General features: G+C 40.3%; 1 protein-coding gene across 1 annotated transcript in view; it reads right to left on the bottom strand.

Annotated features, from left to right (window-relative positions):
* LOC126470487 (guanine nucleotide exchange factor DBS-like) overlaps window positions 1–24,745 on the bottom strand; it is a 234,674-nt gene that overhangs the window by 59,494 nt on the left and 150,435 nt on the right. The window contains exons 14-15 of the mRNA XM_050098360.1: window positions 23,132–23,317; window positions 1,948–2,133 (exon numbers count right to left, since the gene is read on the bottom strand). Coding sequence (XP_049954317.1) covers window positions 1,948–2,133; window positions 23,132–23,317 — 372 coding nt within the window. The remainder of the gene's footprint in view (window positions 1–1,947; window positions 2,134–23,131; window positions 23,318–24,745) is intronic.

Below are 24,745 nucleotides of genomic sequence, written 5' to 3'. Positions count from 1 at the left end.
GCACAAGGGGGGAGGGAGGGGGGGGGGGGGGGGAGATAGGTTGCCTGGCTGGGAAAAGGGCTGGTAGGAGAAGGGAAAGGTAAAATGAGGCAGCTGGAAAAAGTTTAGGGGAGGTTTAGACCAGGACGATTGTGAGATCGCAGGATTTGCTGGACAGACAATTCCCACCTGTGTAGCATGAGTTCAAAAACTAGTGCAAATACTATGTTCTGGCACATGTTTCTGCATGCCACATGTCAATCTGTTACAAGCGACTGTTTGCCTTTCCCTGTTTTACATACCAATCTTTATTCTTTTGCCCACAGATTTTGCATTTGTGAAACTGTTTGGAGAACTAGTACACAGTAAGACCTTCTTAGTATTATCTTTTACATTTCCTCTATTCTTGGTTCTATGCCTAACTCTATTGTGTCTGCGGTTTACATTATCCCTTGCCCTCCATCTTTAGACACATGTCAAAACCTTAATTTCACAGGGTGAAATGTGTTTTACATTCCTCTTATGCTGAATACGCTATTCAGAACTACATTAATACCTGGTCCTATAATATGTTGGCAACATTTTTTCTTTTTTAATTGTTCCAATAAAGTGATATTATTACATACTTTTTATTACTTTTTCAATCTGTTCAATACGTTTCACCCTTATATGCAACATAATCTGCTGAGATGTCCTATAACTGTAAAACTGACTCACTCTGTATTGTAGCGGAAGGTCACCATTATGAAGCACGGAATATGCAAATAACCAAATAAGAAAAATTTATGAAAGCCTTTGCTATCATACTGGTAGCTCACATTTTCAAGCTGTAAGTATGTATATTGGTTATCAGAGTGAGAAAACTTGTTTTTGTGTTTACTTTCTTACTGTTTTTACCCAGTGCTGATTTGTCTACTCATCATTTTTCTGTTTTATCACCCACAGGAATGTTGCATTAATTAACAAATCCAAGCCGGTGACCTACAGCACACACACTGAACTCATTTCACTCATATCCACACAAAATCTATTTCCTACATTTCTTACACTGTGACAAAAGAAGTATTGTACAAACTTATTTTTATATGTAAGTAAGCTTTACCATTCATTATTTTTCCACTACACATTTCTTCCTCAATACTGAAAACAGTTTCGGAAGTATGTGCTTCTTCATATCACACACACTCTTCTTTCTATCATTTGTTTTACAGTTATAGCATCATAGTAAGAGCAAGATCACCATTTCCTAGACCCTCATTATTCTCTGAAAAGGTAGCATGTGCGGCATTCCAGGTTAATGCTAAAGAATACAGTATCACCCCATCTTTAACTCTGGGGAATATGATTCAACAAAAGAAATTTACAACTGGAAAATGCAGAATTTTTAATTAATGCAATCTGCCTTGATATTTTGTAAATTCTATAATAATTTCATTTGTTTGAGACACCTTTTCTTGGCCAGTTAACTTTACTGGCTATCCAATATTTACAGTTTGTGTTTGGTCCACATCCTGTAAGACTGTTCTTATTTAAAGATGTCCAATTTCATTATTGAGGTATGTAGTTGATAATATTGCCTTCAGTCTCCTTTCTCATTTTTTCCATTCACTCAAAACTTGATTTTGGGTTTAACAATCTGATGAAGAGTTTCTAAATTTGGTGATTACAATAAAATGCTATATATAATGTTACCTATAGGTTAGTGATTTACCCTACATTTAACCTACATTAAACTGCTGAGTTCTACATTCTTGAAAAAGTAAACAAGAAAGTCAGGTATATGAAACAAGTTCTTAATAGATATTCCTTATTATATAACTAACAAATATAAGTTTTCCATCTAGTATCATTGTTTTGATAAACCTCTCATACTTGTCCTTTACGGGTGTGACAGCTTCTATTGTATTTTACGCATATTTTCAACACTTTTTTTAATTTAATTTATTAAAGCATCCTTTGATTCATTACCCTCTGTATGAAACACAATGCCACAAGTTCAGTGCTTGTGATGCAGTTTTCCAAATCTTTCAGAAAAACATCCCCATGGAAAGAATAAAGTTCCTCCAAATTACCAAACAACACATCTGATTTCCCCAGTAGGGCCTGAGGTATTATAGACTGCATGTCACTTGCTTGCATTTCACGTTTGTAACCCTGAAAGAAAAAACAACAAATCAAAAAAAGAATAAAAACAGAATGCTAAGGTACCAGAGCTTTAAATCATCTAAGAGAAAATACATGATGTTCAATGTTAAATTTTACTAAATTAAACCATATTGGAACGATCTTATAAGCTCGGTTATTTTACAATAAATTATGTCTCCAGACCTAAATGAGCTTTATGATAGATGTGTGTGTAACAGCATTTGAACAGACCATCCAACCTTTTTTTTTTTTTTTTTTTTTTGAATCATTCTTGTACACATGCAAATGGTGATGCACAAAACACACATTATGGTATTGTAAAGCCACCGTATGATGTGATGGTCAATGACATGAGGAGACAGTGCCTCTGATGACGATCAAAACAATGAAATTAATATAGAATGAATGTTTCACGATTAGGGCAGATATAATGTCTTTTGATAGTTGGAGCAACTGTTGACAGATCATTTCGAGCACAGTTGTGATGTAATATGGATGATCATCAGTTTCAGCTATTTTCAGATCTATTCAGCTTGGTTACAGTGAAGTATATCAATTCTGATGTTGTGGGTTAATATTAAAATACTAGCAGTGAACATCTAGGATGGTACTCAGTGGAAGGGATGGAGTTAAAAGGCTTACACACATCACGACGTTTATTTCACCAGTGTTATCTGACATGCAGGTTACAAATTAAAAATTTTAAAAGGATTAACACTAAGAGCCAACAATTTAAGATGTAGACATGCACATCCAGAAATGTGCAATAACTAAGAGCTTTTTAAAGTCTTTGGGAAGTTAGTAAAATATTTCCAGAATCTTACGTAAAATATCTAACTGAACATCAAAAACCATTCTGAATAACATAAAATATAAAAACTAGAGAATTGAAAAGTATTTTAAAATGTTATTATGGCATTTTTCAAGTAAAATAAAAGAAGTTTCCTGCAGTCTTCAGAACCAGTTGTCCAGCAAAGAGGAGGATCCAGCAGGGTAGGTAGGTTGTATGGGATGGAACACAGCATTCAGTGTGATTTGATTTGATTTTTATTGATCCCAGAAATCCTGCTTCGTGTTGTTACTAATAGATGTGGGACAAGTCAATATATAAGGTACTGGCAAGATACTGAGCTACATAAATAGGTGTTCAGTGGTAGATATGCTTGCCTCATTCTTAACTATTCTCTTCCACATAATAAATATCTCTCTATCAGACACAACCCAAAATGGAATGCAATATGTGATTATGTGTGTGTGTGTGTGTGTGTGTGTGTGTGTGTGTGTGTGTGTGTGTGAGCGCGCGCGCGCGTGTATACCTGTCCTTTCTTCCCCCATAAGGTAAGTCTTTCCGTCCCAGGATTGGAATGACTCCTTACCCTCTCCCTTACAACCCACATCCTTTCGTCTTTCCCTCTTCTTCCCTCTTTCCTGATGAAGGAACCTTGGGTTGCGAAAGCTTGAAATTTGTGTGTGTGTGTTTGTGTGTTTATTGTCTCTATCAACATACCAACGCTGTAACTTACCAAACGAGAAAGCGTTGGTACATTGATAGAGACAATAAAAAATACACAAACACACACACAAATTTCAAGCTTTTGCAACCCAAGGTTGCTTCTCAGGAAAGAGGGAAAGAAAGGGAAAGACGAAAGGACGTGGTTTCTAAGGGAGAGGGTAAGGAGTCACTCCAATCCCAGGAGCGGAAAGACTTACCTTAGGGGGGAAAAAAGAACGGGTATACACTGACTCACTCGCGCGCACGCATCCACCCACACACACACACACACACACACACACACACACACACACACACACACATATATATATACAGAAACAGGCAGACATAAGTAAATGCAAAGAGGTTGGGCAGAGATGTCAGTCAAGGCAGAAGTACAGAGGCAAAGATGTTGTTGAATGACAGGTGAGGTACGAGAGGCGGCAACTTGAAATTAGCGGAGGTTGAGGCCTGGTGGGTAACGGGAAGAGAAAATATATTCAAGGGCAAGTTCCCATCTCCAGAGTCATGAAGATAGGGGATGAGCTAAGTCAAGCCTGGACTTCAGGAGTTGAATTTGCTGTCCATAATTAAATGGTATCATCTATCACTATCAATAAAAGGTCTCCAGTAAATGGCTGCATCTACTTTATTATACTAAATGCTAAACCATATAAGATCTGCTTAGTCACCTGTCACGCCCCATCAGAAGATGCTGATGAAGAAACAAAGAACAATTTCTATCTCAAGCTAGAAAATGTAGTAGATGGACTACCTAGGCGTTCAATCCAACTGATAATAGGAGATTTCAGTATCAAAGTGGGTAGAGAAAAGAAGTATCACCCAACAATTGGCCCTGATAGTAGCCATGAAACAAGCAATGAGATCTGTGTCAGGCTAACTAACTTCACTGAAATAATGAGAATGACCATCAAAAGCATATACTTCCCAGAAGTACATAATGTTACCTGGATGTCCCCAGGTGGAAGTATGAAGGACCAAATCGATCATATTCTAGTTGACTGAGGGCATCATGGAAGCGTCTCACATGCACGAACCTTGTGCAGGGCAGATTTGAACTCCAATCACTTTTTGGTTGAAGCCAAACTACGTCTGAAACTGTCCACCAAATGGCAAAATAATGCAGAAAGGATAGTCCTTCTTGACAAGTGAAAACTGAAATATGTAGCAGTGAGACAGCACTACCAAGAAAAAATTGCAGAACATCTCACAACATCGGAAGATTCTAACAACGTAGAAGGCGGATGGTGCTGCTGAGTGCAAATGAAGAGCTTGTTTGTCTTCCAAAACACAGAAGTAAACCTAGGTTTGATGAAGAATGTCGGAAATCCATAGAGACCAGATCAGCGAGGAGGCCAAAATGGCTAGAGCAACCTATAGATGATACAAGAATAGTATATTATGAGACAAGGCAAAAAACAGACCAGTTCACGAGGAGGAAGAAACGGGAACACCAAAAAAACCTGTTGACAGCAGTCGAAGAGCCAAAGTCATCATGCTCTTTCCTCCAGGCCTCAAGATTTGCCAGAGGTGTCTACCGTCAAAATACATTGGTTTTAGTGAATGATATTGGTGAAGTGGTACCACCACTAGAGCAGGCAAACCTATTAAAAAAAAAAAAAAAAAAAAAAAAAAAAAAAAACAACATTTTGAGAATTTATTGAACCATTGCAGCCCAACAGCATTGAAAACTCCAATTTGATAGAGGGGAAATCTCTGAACTATCAGAGGAAGAAATCTGTGTTGCGCTAAAGGCCTTCAAGAACAAAAAGGCTCCATGTAGTAGTGGTATCATAGCTGAGATGCTAAGCCTGGGGGGTGAAGCATTGATGGAGGTGTTTAAGTGGTTAATATCTACACTTTGGACAGTGGAAAAAATTTCTGAAGAAGGGAAAGGCACAATCTTCAAGAAGGGAGATGCCACATAAGTGTCCAACTACCACGGGATTTCACTACTTGAGATTGGGTACGAAGTATTTACAATGCTGTTCCTAAACTGCTTGAAACCATTGACTGAAGAAATTATAGGCACTTCTTAGTGTGGCTTCATCTTTGGACAGTCAACTCTTCTCACATATTTGCCTTGAGGCAAGTTTTACATGTTTTATCGGAAACTACACTTCATGTTCATTGATTTTAGGCAAGCATATGAAAGCACTGACTGCTCCAAGCTATGGAAAACATTAGAACAACTCAACACTCCACCATCCGACTAACAGCAGCTTGCTATTCCCAATCAACTTGCCAAGCAAGATTTGACAGCCAACTATCATCACCATTTGGTATTCAAAATAGATTGCAACAAGGAGTCCATTGGCCTTGGAAAAAGTAAGCCAGAACACTGGTCAAAACAGAGAAATGGATATAGTGGCAACAGACACAATCTCGGCATTTGCTGATGATGATGTGACCCTTGGCAACACCCAGAAGCAAGTAAGTGCTCACACTTCACGATTCCTTTGCAATGCAAGACAAATAGGGCTTGCAGTGAACGAGAGTAAAACAAAATATCTCGTCGTCTCGTGACATCAAACTCCTCTCCCCTCCACTACTACTGATGGGTGTGCCTTCAAATGAGTAAGACAATTCAAATACCTGTGATCCATACTGACCAATAAAAGTGAAGTGACAAAAGAGGTGCAGCAATGAATAACAAACGCTAACCGCATTTTCTTCACCCTAAACAGTCTATTCAAATCCTGGCTGTTATTGCTCAAAAACAAGATTCAACTGTACAGCTATAAAACGAGATTCGGCTGTACATGACATTAGTATGGCTGGTACTTTTATATGATTGTGAAACCTGGGCAACTTTAGCAACAACTGAAGAAGCAAAGCAATTTGAGCATTCAAGAGGAACGTACTTCAAAAAATATATGTGCCGTCTACAATACCATTGAAGGTAAATGGGAATGAAGAACAACAGTGGTACGGAGAACCACACATCAGTCAAATATTGGGGCAGAAGAGACTACAGTGGTTAGGCCACATCTTCTGAGCTGGTAGATCCCTCGCTAACCATGTTCTCCATTTCCAACCAGCTGGGAGATGGCCAAAGGGACAACCGAGGACACAATGGAAGGATCAGGTACTGGCAATACTCAAAAGTTGGAGCCGACAACAGTAGAAGATGAGGGTGGGGATCAACAGCAATGTTGTTGTTGTTTTTTTTTTTGGAAACATGTACCTTTGCAAATTTTTGTGATATGCAGTTTGTTGTATTCTATTTATATTGTGGTTGGCACAATTTTTTGCTCTGCTGTATGCCTTAAAGGCCTACAAATTAAATAAATGATTATATATATATGCTGACACATCTGTTACCCCCGGAAACCGTCCTTGTAACCATTGATGCCACTTCCTTATACACAAATATTCCGCACGTCCAGGGCCTCGCTGCGATGGAGCACTTCCTTTCACACCGATCACCTGCCACCCTACCTAAAACCTCTTTCCTCATTACCATAGCCAGCTTCATCCTGACTCACAACTTCTTCACTCTCGAAGGCCAGACATACCAACAATTAAAGAGAACTGCCATGGGTACCAGGATGGCCCCGTCGTACACCAACCTATTTATGGGTCACTTAGAAGAAGCCTTCTTGGTTACCCAGGCCTGCCAACCCAAAGTTTGGTACAGATTTATTGATACCGTCTTCATGATCTGGACTCACAGTGAAGAAGAACTAAAGAATTTCCTCTCCAACCTCAACTCCTTTGGTTCCATCAGATTCACCTGGTCCTACTCCAAATCCCATGCCATTTACCTTGACGTTGACCTCCACCTGTCCAATGGCCAGCTTCACACGTCCGTCCACATCAAACCCACCAACAAGCAATAGTACCTCCATTATGACAGCTGCCACCCATTCCACATCAAATGGTCCCTTCCCTACAGCCTAGGTGTTCGTGGCAAACGAATCTGCTCCAGTCCAGATTCCCTGAACCATTACACCAACAATCTGAAAACAGCTTTCGCATCCCGCAACTACCCTCCCGACCTGGTACAGAAGCAAATTACCAGAGCCACTTCCTCATCCCCTCAAACCCAGAACCTCCCACAGAAGAACCCCAAAAGTGCCCCACTTGTGACAGGATACTTTCCGGGACTGGATCAGACTCTGAATGTGGCTCTCCAGCAGGGATTGACTTCCTCAAACCCTGCCCTGAAATGAGATCCATCCTTCATGAAATCCTCCCCACTCCACCAAGAGTGTCTTTCAGGCCGTCCACCTAACCTTCGTAACCTCTTGGTTCATCCCTATGAAATCCCCAAACCACCTTCCCTACCCTCTGGCTCCTACCCTTGTAACCGCCCCCGGTGTAAAACCTGTCCTATGCACCCTCCCACCACCACTTACTCCAGTCCTGTAACCCGGAAGGTGTACACGATCAAAGGCAGAGCCACGTGTGAAAGCACCCACGTGATTTACCAACTGACCTGCCTACACTGTGAAGCTTTCTATGTGGGAATGACCAGCAGCAAACTGTCCATTCGCATGAATGGACACAGGCAGACAGTGTTTGTTGGTAATGAGGATCACCCTGTGGCTAAACATGCCTTGGTGCACGGCCAGCACATCTTGGCACAGTGTTACACCATCTGGATTATTTGGATACTACCCACTTACACCAACCTGTCAGAATTCCAGAGGTGGGAACTTGCCCTTCAGTATATCCTCTCTTCTTGTTGGCCACCAGGCCTCAACCTCCGCTAATTTCAAGTTGCCGCCGCTCATACCTCACCTGTCATTCAGCAACATCTTTGCCTCTGTACCTCCGCCTCGACTGACATCTCTGCCCAAACTCTTTGCCTTTACAAATGTCTGCTTGTGTCTGTGTACGTGCGGATGGATATTTGTGTGTGTGCGAGTGTATACCAGTCCTTTTTTCCCCCTAAGGTAAGTCTTTCTGCTCCTGGGATTGAAATGACTCCTTACCCTCTCCCTTAAAACCAACATCCTTTTGTCTTTCCCTCTCCTTCCCTCTTTCCTGATAAAGCAACTGTTGGTTGCGAAAGCCTGAATTATGTGTGTATGTTTGTGTTTGTTTGTGTGTCTATCAACATGCCAGGGCTTTCGTTTGGTAAGTCACATCATCTTTGTTTTTAGATATATTTTTCCCTTGTGGAATGTTTCCCTCTATTATATATATATATATATACACACACACAACCCATCGAAGAGTAACATCTATCCACTTTCTGAGGAATTAAGGGTTACCCAGTACTTTATACGCACCTTTTCAAATCTGACATCACCTGCCCTTGATCAGACTACATGTGATAGGTGAAAATTTATGTACAGTTTTTACCTTTATTCAATAATATTTAGTTCTTGTTTAATCAACATACCATCTCAGAGTTTGTTTCTGATTTGATGTTACAGAGATCATTAGCACAGTGATTTGAATATTGTATGTTGGTATCATCAGCAAACATTCCTGGTAGGCCTTTCTGAATATTTTGGAGTCAGATCATAGACAAATATAACAACAGAAGTGGGCCAAGTGTGGACACTTAAGCAATGCCCTGTCTTACAATTTGTTCCTTTGATTGCATGCTTCCAAAACTTTTTAAGGTGACTGCAACTCTTTGTATTCTGTCTGTGAGATATGATCTAAACCAGTCATTGCACTTTCCCCTAATTCCACACTCTAACAGTTTCTCCATACATAACTCACAGCTGACGATGCCTAAGGCCTCTGTGAGATCAAGTAGTAATCTTGTTGTACACTTTCTGTCAGTGAGAGCATTATACACATTTGGAAATGAATGTAGGACCCCAGTTATTGCCAAACTCAAGAGCAGTCAATAAATAGTTGCTTTCCAGAAACTTATTATTATGGAAATATCCTGCTTTCTCAAGAACCATTGATACGCTCGAATGGATCAAGATTTGTCTGTAGTCATTGACATCACTCATTTCATCTTTTTAAAGAGATGAGAGATGAACCACTTTAGCTGCCTTGAATTTTTTAGAGAGCTGTCCCTACAGAAGGAGCAGTTTATTACAGCTAACAGAGAATAAAACACATGATGGCCGATTTATTTCAGAAGGTAACTAGATATGCCACCAAAACGACATGAGTGAGAGTTTGGTTTCTGCGTTATGTGGGACAACATGCAGATTAGTAAAAAACCTCATCAAATTTATTAAAGTAAGTGTGTTGGTTGAAACAATTTTGCAGGATCAACACATATCCAGGCTGTTGACTGTAGTACAATAGCACTCACATTCTTCAAACATATTCAACCAGCAGAAAAACACAACAGGTGAATATGTTCCTGTTTAAAAGACACTGAATGAAAAGTGGGGCACCAGCTGCCTCATTCTATGTTTCTCAGCACCTTTAAAAATGTTACTGAAGGTTTTAGCGTGCAAACAAATTCACACTTTTTTACGTTGAGAGGGAAGCGACAGTGACAGTGGGAAAAGAGATTGAAAAGTCTCTACACATACAAAAAATTTGCATGTACTTCACAACTACAACATGGGGTTCTCAGAACCCTACTGACGATAACGAACACACTTCACAGCATATTTCTCTATGCTATGTCACTTTATAACTACATTTTCACCTCACACTGGATTTCACATGCATAATTTACATGTACAGATAGGGTAACTTTGAACCTCTGTACCTAGAAAATGGATAAAGATATCAAGCAAATGTTCATGACTGTTTGAGATCAGGATATTAGAAATACAGGGTGATTCAAAAAGAATACCACAACTTTAATAATGTGTATTTAATGAAAGAAACATAATATAACCTTCTGTTATACATCATTACAAAGAGTATTTAAAAGGTTTTTTTTCACTCAAAAACAAGTTCAGAGACGTTCAATATGGCCCCCTCCAGACACTCGAGCAATATCAACCCGATACTCCAACTCGTTCCACACTCTCTGTAGCATATCAGGCGTAACAGTTTGGATAGCTGCTGTTATTTCTCGTTTCAAATCATCAATGGTGGCTGGGAGAGGTGGCTGAAACACCATATCCTTAACATACCCCCATAAGAAAAAATCGCAGGGGGTAAGATCAGGGCTTCTTGGAGGCCAGTGATGAAGTGCTCTGTCACGGGCTGCCTGGCGGCCGATCCATCGCCTCGGGTAGTTGACGTTCAGGTAGTTACGGACAGATAAGTGCCAATGTGGACTCTCCATACAGTTGATTGTGGAATTTGCAGCTCTCTGCTAGCTCTGCGAGTCGATTTTCCTGGGCTGCGAACAAATGCTTGCTGGATGCGTGCTACATTTTCATCACTCGTTCTCGGCCGTCCAGAACTTTTCCCTTTGCACAAACACCCATTCTCTGTAAACTGTTTATACCACCGTTTAATACACCACCTATCAGGAGGTTTAACACCACACTTCGTTCGAAATGCACGCTGAACAACTGTCGTCGATTCACTTCTGCCGTACTAAATAACACAAAAAGCTTTCTGTTGAGCGGTCGCCATCTTAGCATCAACTGACGCTGACGCCTAGACAACAGCGCCTCAAGCGAATAAATGTACAACTAAATGAAACTTTATAGCTCCCTTAATTCGCTGACAGATAGTGCTTAGCTCTGCCTTTTGTCGTTGCAGAGTTTTAAATTCCTAAAGTTGTGGTATTCTTTTTGAATCACCCTGTATATTGTAAAAAAGATTACACCCATTTGCTGTGGATAGCTGTCCTGAGATCTGTGGCTCAGTTTTGATACTCAGACACCATGTTTTTGTTGTGTGTCTTGATAATGGATAAAGATTTTCGAAAATGGGAAGCTAGCACTTCTAGATAAATGCCTAAATAACATAGCATTAAAATTAGAGCAGTTTCCTGTGGTTATTTATTATTTATATTTCACCTAATATGAGATTTACGTGCATAGGGCAACATTGAACCTCTGTATCTCAGAAATGGATAAAAATATCATGAAAATTTTCAAGGTTATTCAACATCAGGAACTTAGGAATATACCATAAAACTTTCAGCCATCTGTGGTTCTTAGCTGTCTTTAAATCTGCAGCTCCATTTGGCCCTGTACTGTAGGATATTGACACTAAGACAATCCATCTACATCTACATCTACATCTACATTTATGCTCCGCAAGCCACCCAACGGTGTGTGGCGGAGGGCACTTTACATGCCACTGTCATTACCTCCCTTTCCTGTTCCAGTCGCGTATGGTTCGCGGGAAGAACGACTGTCTGAAAGCTTCCGTGGGCACTTGAATCTCTCTAATTTTACATTCGTGATCTCCTCGGGAAGCAATATATTCGATACCTCATCCAGAAACGCACCCTCTCGAAACCTGGCGAGAAAGCTACACCGCGATGCAGAGTCTGCCACTTGAGTTTGCTAAACATCTCCCTAACGCTATCATGGTTACCAAATAACCCTGTGACGAAATGCGCCGCTCTTCTTTGGATCTTCTCTATCTCCTCCGTCAACCCGATCTGGTACGGATCCCACACTGATGAGCAATACTCAAGTATAGGTCGAACAAGTGTTTTGTAAGCCACCTCCTTTGTTGACGGACTACATTTTCTAAGGACTCTCCCAATGAATCTCAACCTGGTACCCGCCTTACCAACAATTAATTTTATATGATCATTCCACTTCAAATCGTTCCGTACGCATACTCCCAGATATTTTACAGAAGTAACTGCTACCAGTGTTTGTTCCACTATCATATAATCATACAATAAAGGATTCTTCTTTCTATGTACTCGCAATACATTACATTTGTCTATGTTAAGGGTCAGTTGCCACTCCCTGCACCAAGTGCCTATCCGCTGCAGATCTTCCTGCATTTCGCTACAATTTTCTAATGCTGCAACTTCTCTGTATACTACAGCATCATCTGTGAAAAGCCGCATGGAACTTCCGACACTATCTACTAGGTCATTTATATATATTGTGAAAAGCAATGGTCCCATAACACTCCCCTGTGGCACGCCAGAGGTTACTTTAACGTCTGTAGACGTCTCTACATTGAGAACAACATGCTGTGTTCTGTTTGCTAAAAACTCTTCAATCCAGCCACACAGCTGGTCCGATTTTCCGTAGGCTCTTACTCTGTTTATCAGGCGACAGTGCGGAACTGTATCGAATGCCTTCCAGAAGTCAAGGAAAATAGCATCCACCTGGGAGCCTATATCTAATATTTTCTGGTCTCATGAACAAATAAAGCGATTTGGGTCTCACACAATCGCTGTTTCCGGAATAGAGTAGATTCTGGGTTTCCAAAAACGACATGATACACGATCAAAAAACATGTTCTAAAATTCTACAACAGATCGACGTCAGAGATATAGGTCTATAGTTTTGCGCATCTGCTCGACGACCCTTCTTGAAGACTGGGACTACCTGTGCTCTTTTCCAATCACTTGGAACCTTCCGTTCCTCTAGAGACTTGCGGTACATGGCTGTTAAAAGGGGGGGCAATTTCTTTCGCGTACTCTGTGAAGAATCGAATTGGTATCCCGTCAGGTCCGGTGGACTTTCCTCTGTTGAGTGATTCCAGTTGCTTTTCTATTCCTTGGACACTTACGAGGGTTGTTTTTTAAGTAAGGGCCGTTTTTATTTTTTAAAAAAGATACAAATACTTTTGTAAAAACACTTTTATTTTCTGATTCTACACACTTTTACCTATTTTTCCACATAGTTGCGTTGTTTATTTAAGCACTTGTCATACTGTACAACTAAGTTTTTAATTCCCTCTTCAAAGAATTTGGCCGCCTGCTCCGGCAGCCAAGAGTTCACGGCCGCTTTCACTTCATCGTCGTCATTGAAGCGCTGCCCGCCAAGATGGTGTTTCAGGTACCGGAAAAGGTGAAAATCGCTAGGAGCAAGGTCGAGGCTGTATGGTGCATGGTCCAACACTTCCCAGCCAAAAGAATCAATCAAATCCCGAGTGTTTTGAGAGGTGTGAGGCCTAGCGTTATCGTGCAGGAGCAAAACTCCTTTTGTCAGCATGCCGCGCCTTTTGTTTTGAATTGCTCTGCGGAGTTTCTTTAGAGTTGCACAGTAGGCATCTGAGTTGATTGTTGTTCCTCGTGGCATAAAGTCCACTAGCAAAATACCGCGCTGGTCCCAGAACACAGTTGCCATAATCTTGTGCTTTGACAGCGTCTGTTTCGATTTGACCTTGACGGGTGAGGTTGTGTGTCGCCATTCCATCGATTGGCGCTTGCTTTTGGGAGTGATATGGAATACCCATGTTTCATCTCCAGTGACAATTTGACTCAACATGTCATCCCCCTCTTCCTCGTAACGAATCAAAAAGTCCAATGAAGTGGCAAATATCTTCCCTTTGTGGTCCTCTGTGAGGAGTCTGGGTACCCACCGAGAACACAGTTTCTTAAAGTTTAGGTTTTCAGACACGATTTAGTACAAAACCGATCTTGAAACGTGTGGAAATTCCAAAGAAAGAGTGGAAATTGTGAATCTTCTGTCCTCACGAATCTTTGTTTCGACTGCAGCCACCAAATCATCAGTGATCACAGAGGGCCGGCCTCAGCGTTCTTTGTCATGGACGTTTTGATGGCCATTTTTAAACTCTCTAACCCATTGACGCACTTTACCTTTACTCATTGCATTCAAACCATAAACTTCTGTTAACTGACGATGAATTTCTGCAGCTGATAGGCTTCTCGCGATCAAAAAACATATCACTGACCATATCTCACACGCGGCGGGCGATTCAATAATCGTAAACATTATAAAGTAGCACAGCGATGCGTACACGTCAGCTACAGAGCTGCAACTTGCATCAGTGTGAACGGGAAGGATGCCAGCAAGTGGTGCAGAGGCTTGTTGCGACGTCCGCGCGAACTACGGGACTATACACGCGAACGGCCCTTACTAAAAAAACAACCCTCGTATTTCAATGTCAGCAATTTTTTTGTTTAAGCGAGGATTTAGAGAAGGAACTGCAGTGTGGTCTTCCTCTGTGAAACAGCTTTGGAAAAAGGTGTTTAGTATTTCAGCTTTACGCGTGTCATCCTCTGTTTCAATGCCATCATCATCCCGGAGTGCCTGGATATGCTGTTTCGAGCCACTTACTGATTTAACGTAAGACCAGAACTTCCTAGGATTTTCTGTCAAGTCGGTACATAGAATTTTACTTTCGAATTCACTGAACGCTTCACGCATAGCCCTCCTTACGCTAAGTTTGACATAGTTTAGCTTCTGTTTGTCTGAGAGGTTTTGGCTGCGTTTAAACTTGGAGTGAAGTCTCTTTGCTTTCGCAGCAGTTTCCTAACTTTGTTGTTGAACCACGGTGGGTTTTTCCCGTCCCTCACAGTTTTATTCGGCACGTACCTCTCTAAAACACATTTTACGATTGCCTTGAACTTTTTCCATAAACACTCAACATTGTCAGTGTCGGAACAGAAATTTTCGTTTTGATCTGTTAGGTAGTCTGAAATCTGCCTTCTATTACTCTTGCTAAACAGATAAACCTTCCTCCCTTTCTTCATATTCCTATTAACTTCCATATTCAGGGATGCTGCAACGGCCTTATGATCACCGATTCCCTGTTCTGCACTTACAGAGTCGAAAAGTTCGGGTCTGTTTGTTATCAGTAGGTCCAAGATGTTATCTCCACGAGTCAGTTCTCTGTTTAATTGCTAGAGGTAATTTTCAGATAGTGCACACAATATAATGTCACTCGATGCTCTGTCCCCACCACCCATCCTAAACATCTGAGTGTCCCAGTCTATATCAGGTAAATTGAAATCTCCACCTAAGACTATAACATGCTGAGAAAATTTATGTGAAATGTATTCCAAATTTTCTGTCAGTTGTTCTGCCACTAATGCTGCTGAGTCGGGAGGTCGGTAAAAGGAGCCAATTATTAACCTAGCTCGGTTGTTGAGTGTAACCTCCACCCATAATATTTCACAGGAACTATCCACTTCTACTTCACTACAGGATAAACTACTACTAACAGCGACAAACACGCCACCACCGGCTGCATGCAATCTATCCTTTCTAAACACCGTCTGTGCCTTTGTAAAAATTTTGGCAGAATTTATCTCTGGCTTCAGCAAGCTTTCTGTACCTATAATGATTTCAGCTTCAGTGCTTTCTATCAGCGCTTGAAGTTCTGGTACTTTACCAATGCAGCTTCAACAGTTAACAATTACAATACCGATTGCTGCTTGGTCCACGCATGTCCTGACTTTGCCCCGCACCCTTTGTGGCTGTTGCCCTTTCTATACTTGCCCGAGGCCATCTAACCAAAAAAACCGCCTAGTCCACGCCACACAACCCCTGCTACCCGTGTAGCCGCTTGCTGCGTGTAGTGGACTCCTGACCTTTCCAGTGGAACCCAAAACCCCACCACCCCATGGCGCAAGTCGAGGAATCTGCAGCCCACACGGTCGCAGAATCGTCTCAGCCTCTGATTCACACCCTCCACTTGGCTCTGTAGCAAAGGTCCGCAGTCAGTCCTGTCGACGATGCTGCAGATGGTGAGCTCTGCTTTCATCCCACTAGCGAGACTGGCAGTCTTCACCAAATCAGATAGCCACCAGAAGCCAGAGAGGATTTCCTCCGATCCATAGCAACACACATCATTGGTGCCGACATGAGCGGCCACCTGCAGATGGGTGCACCCTGTACCCTTCATGGCATCCGGAAGGACCCTTTCCACATCTGGAATGACTCCCCCCAGTATGCACACGGAGTGCACATTGGTTTTCTTCCCCTCTCTTGCTGCCATATCCCTAAGGGGCCCCATTACGCGCCTGTTGGGTGTACAAATGGTCCCTATAGCCTAAAGGCTACACAGAACACTATCACCTATAGAATGGCAGGTATGAGCCCTGGAAAAATCCCCTTTTAATGCACAGTGTTTTGAAACATACCAGTAAGCATACTGTTGCATGTTTACTGATAACTTGGGTGCTCTGTGTAAAACTTTCATGTGTTGTTGAGTGTTTATGCATCAGCAGACGGACCTGGTAGTGGTTTTGTTGCTTCTCATTTGTGCAACATTTACATCCATAATCTGCTAATAACTGTGAAGAGCAAGGCAGAGGGTACTTTCCATCATACCACACATTAGGGTCCCATTCACTCACCGATTGTGGGAACAATAATTGCCTAAATGCCTCTTTGCACACAATTTGTTTAATCTTGTATCATCAGTCCCGTGAAAGAAGTGCATAGTAGGAGGCTTTTTTGAGATTCCTAACCTAATACTGATTCTTGAAACTTTGAAAGTAGGCTTTCATGGGATAGTTGACATCTATCTTCAAATGTCTGACAGTTAAGATTTTTCAGCATTTCTGTGACACTCTCCCATTGGTCAAACAAATCGGTCACCATTCATGTACCCTTCCTCAAATATATTCAGTATCCCTGTTAGATGTATTTGGTATGGGCCCCACACACTTGAGTAGTGCTTCACAATCTCAAGATGGATCACAACAGTGTTTCGTTGTTATCTCCAATGGACTAAAGTCTATCATCTGCTTTACTTATGACTAAGTCTATGTGATCAATTTATATCCCCACAATATGTTATTCCTAGGAATACATATGGGTTGGCTGATTCCAAATGTAATTCACTGATATTGTAGTCATTGGATATTGTGTTTTTTTGTTTTGTGAACTCCACAATTTTTCATTTGTCAGTACTTAAAGTAAGTTGCCATCTTCACAATACTTTGAAATTTTATCCATTTTTGCCAGAATATTTAGGCCGATTTTTTTTCAGAAGGTTCTACAGTATAAATGACTGGATCACCTGCAAGACGTCTGAGGTTACAATTAATATTATTTATCAACAGAAACTCCAGGTTGTAATATCAACAATGTAAGAAAAATCAAACAATGGAAAATCCAAGTGGAATGTAATAATATTATGAAAAGGAAAGTTGCTACTAACCACACAGTGGAGGTGCTGAGTCGCAGATAGGCACAACAGAAAGACTGTCACAAATAAAGCTTTCGTGAACAACAGAAAACACACACACACACACACACACACACACACACACAGATCACACACATGATTGCACTCCCAGGCAACTGAAACCACAGTTTCAGTAGCCTGAGAGTGCAGTCGTCTTGCAGTTTCAGTTGCATGACAAGGCAGTCGTGTGTGGGAGTTATGTTTGTGTGATAGTGAGTGAGTGAGTGAGAGTGTGTGTGTGTGTGTGTGTGTGTGTGTGTGTGTGTGTGTGTGTGTGTGTGTGCGAGCACATGCGTGTGTGCACACATGTGCGAGCACACTTGCACATGCGTGTGTGAGCGCACACGCATGTGCACCTGTCTTCTATTGTTGACGAAGGCCTTCATGGCCGAAAGCTTTATTTGTGACAGTCTTTTTGTTGCGCCTATCTGCAACTCAGCACCTTTGCTGTATAGTGAGTAGCAACTTTCATTTTCATAATATTGTTACAATGTAAAAAAAAGATAGATTGTAACATACCATACAGATGACATGTTAAGTTGCACACAGGCTCAATTAAAAGACACTTGCACATTAGCTTTTGGCCACAGTCTTCATCACAAAAAGAAAGAGAAACACACACACCATTTAGTCACACAAACAAGCATGCCTCATGCACACATGACCACCACCTCCTGCAGCTGGGACCATAATGCTGGAAACTAATGTGTAAGTATCTTAATTGTGCCTGTTTGCAACTTGACATCTTTATGGTAAGTAGCAATCTATCTTTCCCTTACGTAATTAATATTATCTGTGAGACTGTTTTCTCCCTACCGTGAAATTCTCAATCTAGTCACAGATTTCTTTGGGTACCACACATGGTCATACTTTTGTTAACAAACATTAAGTGTAGTATTGAGTCAAATGCTCTTCTGAAATCAAGGAATACTGTATCTACTCAAATGCCTTTATCCATAGCTTCCAGGATGTAATAGAAAAGTGGGATGTGTGATTTCACATCACATTGGTTGGCATGTCAGAAGTCATTCTATTTGAGTTACCACTTGATGCTTGAGCTCCGAATATGTTACAAGATTCTACAATGTTCTCTGAATGGTGTTTAATGTTTCCCTGGACAATGCAGATATTTTATTAACTTAAAAATGGTTCACTATCATAAAAGGTAGCTTTATGTGCCTATCACTTCCCTCTTACAGCCCCCCCCCCCCCCTGCTCGCACCCCCACCACTTTCAAAGTAGAATTCAGCATTATGTCTATATAGGTACCCTCCTGGATTTTTTTTTTTTTTTTTTAGTACCCAGTATTTTAATGCTGAGGCAGCCAAAAACATAGATGAAGTATGTATGCCGAACCATAACAAAGCTGGAAGTACCTGAAGATGGCTGATAATAGCCAAAACTAGTAACTGCCTATATTATATTGCAATATTATATTGCAAATGCAATAAAATAAACAGCTAGCATCTTTCACCTTGTAATGGAGTGTGAAATGTTCTGGAAGATGAAAGTTGTGTAGACGCTAAGAGGTATTGGCAGGAGTGAAGTTGCCAGGGATGGGAGATCATACATCAATAGCTCAATTCGTAGTCCAACATACGATTTTAATCTGCCATTAATTTTCTGTAGTTACTGTGGTCTTCAGTCTGAAGACTGGTTTGATGTAGCTCTCAATGCTAATCTATCCTGTGTAAGCCTCTTGACTGTTGCATGACTATTACAACTTACATCCATTTGCTGGTTGTTCCATCTATCTCCCTCTAAAACTTTTACCCTCCTCACTTCCCTCCATTATCAAATTGATATTTCCTTAATGCTTTAGAATATGTCTTATCAACTCATTCCTTCTTTTAGTCACATTGAGCTACAAATTTCTTTTTTCATCATTTCAATTCAGTCATTTAATCTCCCTAGATCTAAGCACTGAATCAGAAATAAATAGCTAGTTTGCAGGTGACACTAGCATCCTTCTTACAGCAAAACTACAAGAGAACTACAATAAAGCTATAGACCACTTAAATTACTGGTTTGATGGAAATTAGCAAATAATAAACATACCCAAAACAACTTCTCCAAACTTCTGTTTAAGGGGCATAACCTCGAACACCTCTGTGCCAAACTCCAGAAGAATTAAACCCTCAATGCAAACAAAAAATTTTAAGCATATGGCTGTAACATGATTTTAAATAGCAGACACACATAACAAACACAAATGCGACACTGGAGAAAGTACACTACAGCCTATGTTTACTTGCACACAAAGCAAGCTTGCACACTGTCCAAACTGTACACTTTCCCCAGTTCCACAGAATTCTACAGTATGGCATTTTATTCTGGGAAGAACAACTGCTAGCTCGGTCATATCTTGACCCATAAAACAGCTATAAGAGAAATTCACAATGTACCACAACAGATACCTGGAGGCCTCTCTTTCAAAACTCTTTGATCCTTCGACTTTCCTGCATTTGTATTCTGTAAATGCGTGAATATGTAGAAAGGAATTTAAGAGAGATAAATAAAAACTTTAATAACCATAGTGTGAAACCAGGCAAAAATATGAACTCCATGTCCAGTCTGTAAGGACATCAGTCTTTAAACCCTCCACTACGAATAGTGCTACACAAATATACAAATCATTCCCTCATTTTCACTGGTTTATAAATCCCTAAGGGCATTCTTACTAGACCACTGCTTCTATTAAGTCATAGAATCTTTAGACCTTGTAAGTACAACAGACTAGAACCAAGAATGTGCAAAAACTGCTACTGATCAGAAAGCAAGATGTAACAGAATTAATTTATTACACACACACACACACACACACACACACACACACACAAAACTGTGCATGCTCATGTCCAAAGAACATCATGTGTGTGTAAATGACATCCCACAACCTGCAGAGGTTTTCTGGATGAATAAGGCATTTGAATCTATCTGCCTAATCTCCAGCATTTTTCTGTAACACCCCAATTTCTGAAGACTGTATACCCTTCTTTTTTTAATTTGTTCTCCCTGAACTTTAATTCCCTTCCAAATATCTTTTTGGTTTCCTTTACTGCTTGCTCATATGTATTGAATAACACTGGAATAAGCTACAACCCTGTCTCACTCTCTTCTCAACTACTGCTTGCCTTTCAAGCTCTTCTACTCACATTTAACTGCAGTCTGGTTCTGTACAGGCTGTAGGTAACCATTCACCACCTGTATTTCATCCCTGCTACCTTCAGATTTACAAAGACTATATTCCCATAAACATTTTCAGAAACTTTCTCCAAATTCGCAAATTCTGTAAGTGTAGGTTTGCCTTCCTTCAGTCTATCTCCTGAAATAAGCCATAGGGTCTGTATTGCCTCACATGGCGATTGGATTTTTCTAATTTTTTTTTTAAATTTGTGGTATGTTAAGTTCAGAAATTCTCTCTCCCACAGCAGTTTAATGCAACTCACAAAAATTCTCAAGAAAATCACCTTGGAAATTCTCCAACCATATTCAATATGCTAAAATAAGGTTCATATTTTTTGACTAGCTGTGTGACTCTGTGGCAGAGTGCTTGTTCACTAAGTGGGTGGCCTGAGTTTGATTGTAGGTGCAATCAAATTTTTAAATAAAGGTGCATGTTCTATGATCATTCTCGGAAAACATAGAATACATTAAGTCCACAAGACTGGTAATCAATAGATCGAGCCTCATTTTGGTCATTATTTTTTTCGGTTTTTCCATGCAGTTCAAGTACCTATGTCATTTAAATATAAAATTTATTGAACACACACTAATTCTTATTTCTAATTCTACATTGCACATAAAAATCCAGTTTTGATTGCAAATAAAAATTCTTAATTACCAATCTTTTATGATTTAACAAAAATTACAAATTAATTTTTTCTGTATTTTTATATTTTATGCGTCACATAGATGTTCACTAAACATGCAACATGTACGTTTGTTTAAAAATTTGGTTCCACCAGGACTGGAACTCGCGAAGGTGAGCCAAAGGTTGCGTTTCATTGGCAGGACACTTAGAAGATGCAACAAGTCCACTAAAGAGACAGCTTACACTACACTCATTCGTCCTCTGTTAGGATATTGCTGCGCGGTGTGGGATCCTTACCAGGTGGGATTGACGGAGGACATCAAAAGGGTGCAAAAAAGGGCAGCTCGTTTTGAATTATCATGTAATAGGGGAGAGAGTGTGGCAGATATGATACGCGAGTTGGGATGGAAGTCATTAAAGCAAAGACGTTTTTCGTCACGGCGAGATCTATTTACGAAATTTCAGTCACCAACTTTCTCTTCCGAATGCGAAAATATTTTGTTGAGCCCAATCTACATAGGTAGGAATGATCATCAAAATAAAATAAGAGAAATCAGAGCTCGAACACAAAGGTTTAGGTGTTCGTTTTTCCCGCGCGTTGTTAGGGAGTGGAATGGTAGAGAGATAGTATGATTGTGGTTTGATGAACCCTCTTCCAAGCACTTAAATGTGAATTGCAGAGTAATCATGTAGATGTAGATGCAGATGAGCACTTTAACATATAGCCAAGCTGCTTGTCGAAATACCACCACTTTAGTTTAGCATATTAAAAATGGTCAGAAAAATTCAATGTTGATTTTCTCCAGTACTTCTGAGAATTGCAGTGAACTATTTTGGGAGAGCTATTTTTGAGGCCTGAACATCATGAGCTACAAATATAAAAATTTACAAAAATCTGATTGCCGTGCAGTCCTCTTGTTAATTCTTTCAGTGTTCTGTCAATTTTTTCTCACTTTCCTATTAAATTAATATTACAATTATAATAATTGCTTAAGTAGTTAATTTAAGGACTGTCCAGCACAAAACACAATATGCACAGATTGACTACCTTCACTTAGCTATAGAACTTCTGCCTGTGCCCGCATATCTTCGTACTTTACATTGAGACAACACTGAGGACAAAGGCTTATAGTTTATTTGAGAAGAAAAGATGAGTGTCACCATATCCTGTGCTGTCAAGGATTGTGATCCAATATCAGCATGTTGTCACATATGGAGATGATCTATTCACTGCTTTCACGCATTACCCTGATTGAACTATTTCCGGCACCGATACTGTACTCCTTAATGTTGACACAATATGCTATCATGATCTCATGTTCTCATGTTCTCATCTCCCCTGACAGCTCTTCACTGAGTTATGAAACAATGGCATCTCTGGATACTCAGGAATGGATGATATAAACAACCTTTCTCTAGTATCTTAGTTACTTATTTTTCATACACTGTTCTACACACACCTTCAAGGCTGAACAACATCATTTTTCCTGTGTGTTGCAATTGTTACAAACATTGCTGTAGATAATTTAAAAATAAAGAATACATTGACAGTTGCAAAGAATATGGCTATGGGAAGTATAAATAAAGCTTTACATTTCATAACAACACTGCACATTTCAAAGCAGGTCTGCACACAAATGTGCTTGTCTGTTTTAAGTTCACTTACATACTTTCCAATGTTCATACGACATAAAAACTTCATTTTTCATCAAATGGGCTAGTTTCTTTCACAATCATTTAGCAGATGTTATCAAACTTACCTTTATAATAGATCCGAGCTCTGATACATACACCTTTTCTGTTTCCAACAGTTCTGTTAGGACATGGCCTTGTTTAATTTTCAAAGTCTCTTGATCATGATTTACTTCATTGTCGGGAGACAGATTTGTGTCATTAGATTCATAAGATTTTACAGGAATCTGCCATGAATCAGAGGGCATATCAATCTAAAAGAGGAAAAAATGCATAAAAATTGTATACTAAAAAGTAGAGGAACACAGTTTTATAATTTGATGTTTAGTATTACCATCACATTCATTCATTCACTCATACATACATACATCATGTTCCATAAATCTCATCATGAAAGAGGGCCTTCAGTGACATGGAATAACTAAAATTACACATTGACAGCATCAGCTACATCTTTAAAGTATATTTACACTATTGTCAGAAAGTAGCACAAAGACACGTACTGTATTGTTCCAGAGAATGATTTCATTCTAGAAAATTTTCCTGGTGTTTGTATTGAAGTAAGTTTGTTTCAAATAATACAATCTGAGCACAAAATGTATCATTCTAAAAGATGAATATGAAAATAAAGAGGCAAAAGCAGTGGAAAAACTGTCTATGTACACAAAGTTATCAACCTTGCACAGAAATGCACATCCACCATAAAATTCACTAGGAGAAAGTTCACATTTTCGTACTTATATCCACTTAATTAATTCGATCTACATAAAATAAAATCTGAACAACTTGCTCTCACACACACACACACACACACACACACACACACACACACAAGGCCACTGTCATCTCTGAGTGCTAAGGATCTAGCTGGAGTGAGCAATGAGGGTACAGAAGATGTGTGTGGTGCATATGGGGAGGAGTGGCAGTGTAGGAGTGGGGGAAGATGCTAGTGCAACCTTTGGAAGTGTACAGAGTCATGTTAGGAACTGGATATGGCTGAGAAAGGCAGAGAAGTAGAGAAGGGAAAGGACTTTATAGGTGTGTGGAAGTAGGAAAGGGGTAAGCAGCTGGAGGACAGGGACTAGTGAAGGTCGAGGCCAGGTGCATTATGGGAACAAAAGACAAAAGATATGTTTCTGGGAGAGTTGCCAACCGAGAAAAAACAGAAAAACTGGTGCTGGTATGAGGAGTTCATATGGAACAGGCTGCGAAGCAGTCATTAAAGTGAAGCACATCATCTCGGGTGCCATGCTCAGCAACTGGGTGGTCCAGCAGCTGTCTCTTGGCCAGGAAGGTAAGATGGGGGAGGGGAGGGGGGTGGCAGCAGTACACTTATATGGCAAGAGGTGAGAACATGTAATGAACACAGTAGCATTGACGAATATGATCACTTTGGCGGTGCATGTGTTACGGTTGGGGAAACAATGTTGTGTAGGCGTATTGCCCTCCAAATCTTTGAATATAGTACACTCATAGGCCAATGTTACTGTGACACTGTACACCTTCCCCATCTGTGTCTCCTAAAGGGTGCATTGAGTTGCTTATCTATATTAATGTTCCACAGAAGCACCGCAGGGCTTTGCCCATCTGACTTCTGATATGGCTTTATGATATTTAGAGGAATAGCTTTTAGCTTTTGTAGTTTATCTAAATCATGTTAGCATGTCTGCCTGTTTTGTCTG

This window comes from Schistocerca serialis, chromosome 1 (genome assembly GCF_023864345.2).
Source record: "Schistocerca serialis cubense isolate TAMUIC-IGC-003099 chromosome 1, iqSchSeri2.2, whole genome shotgun sequence".
In the NCBI taxonomy this organism is placed as follows: Eukaryota; Metazoa; Arthropoda; class Insecta; order Orthoptera; family Acrididae; genus Schistocerca; species Schistocerca serialis.
Note: the sequence above shows the minus strand (reverse complement) of the source record. Positions and strands in the feature narration are given on the sequence as shown.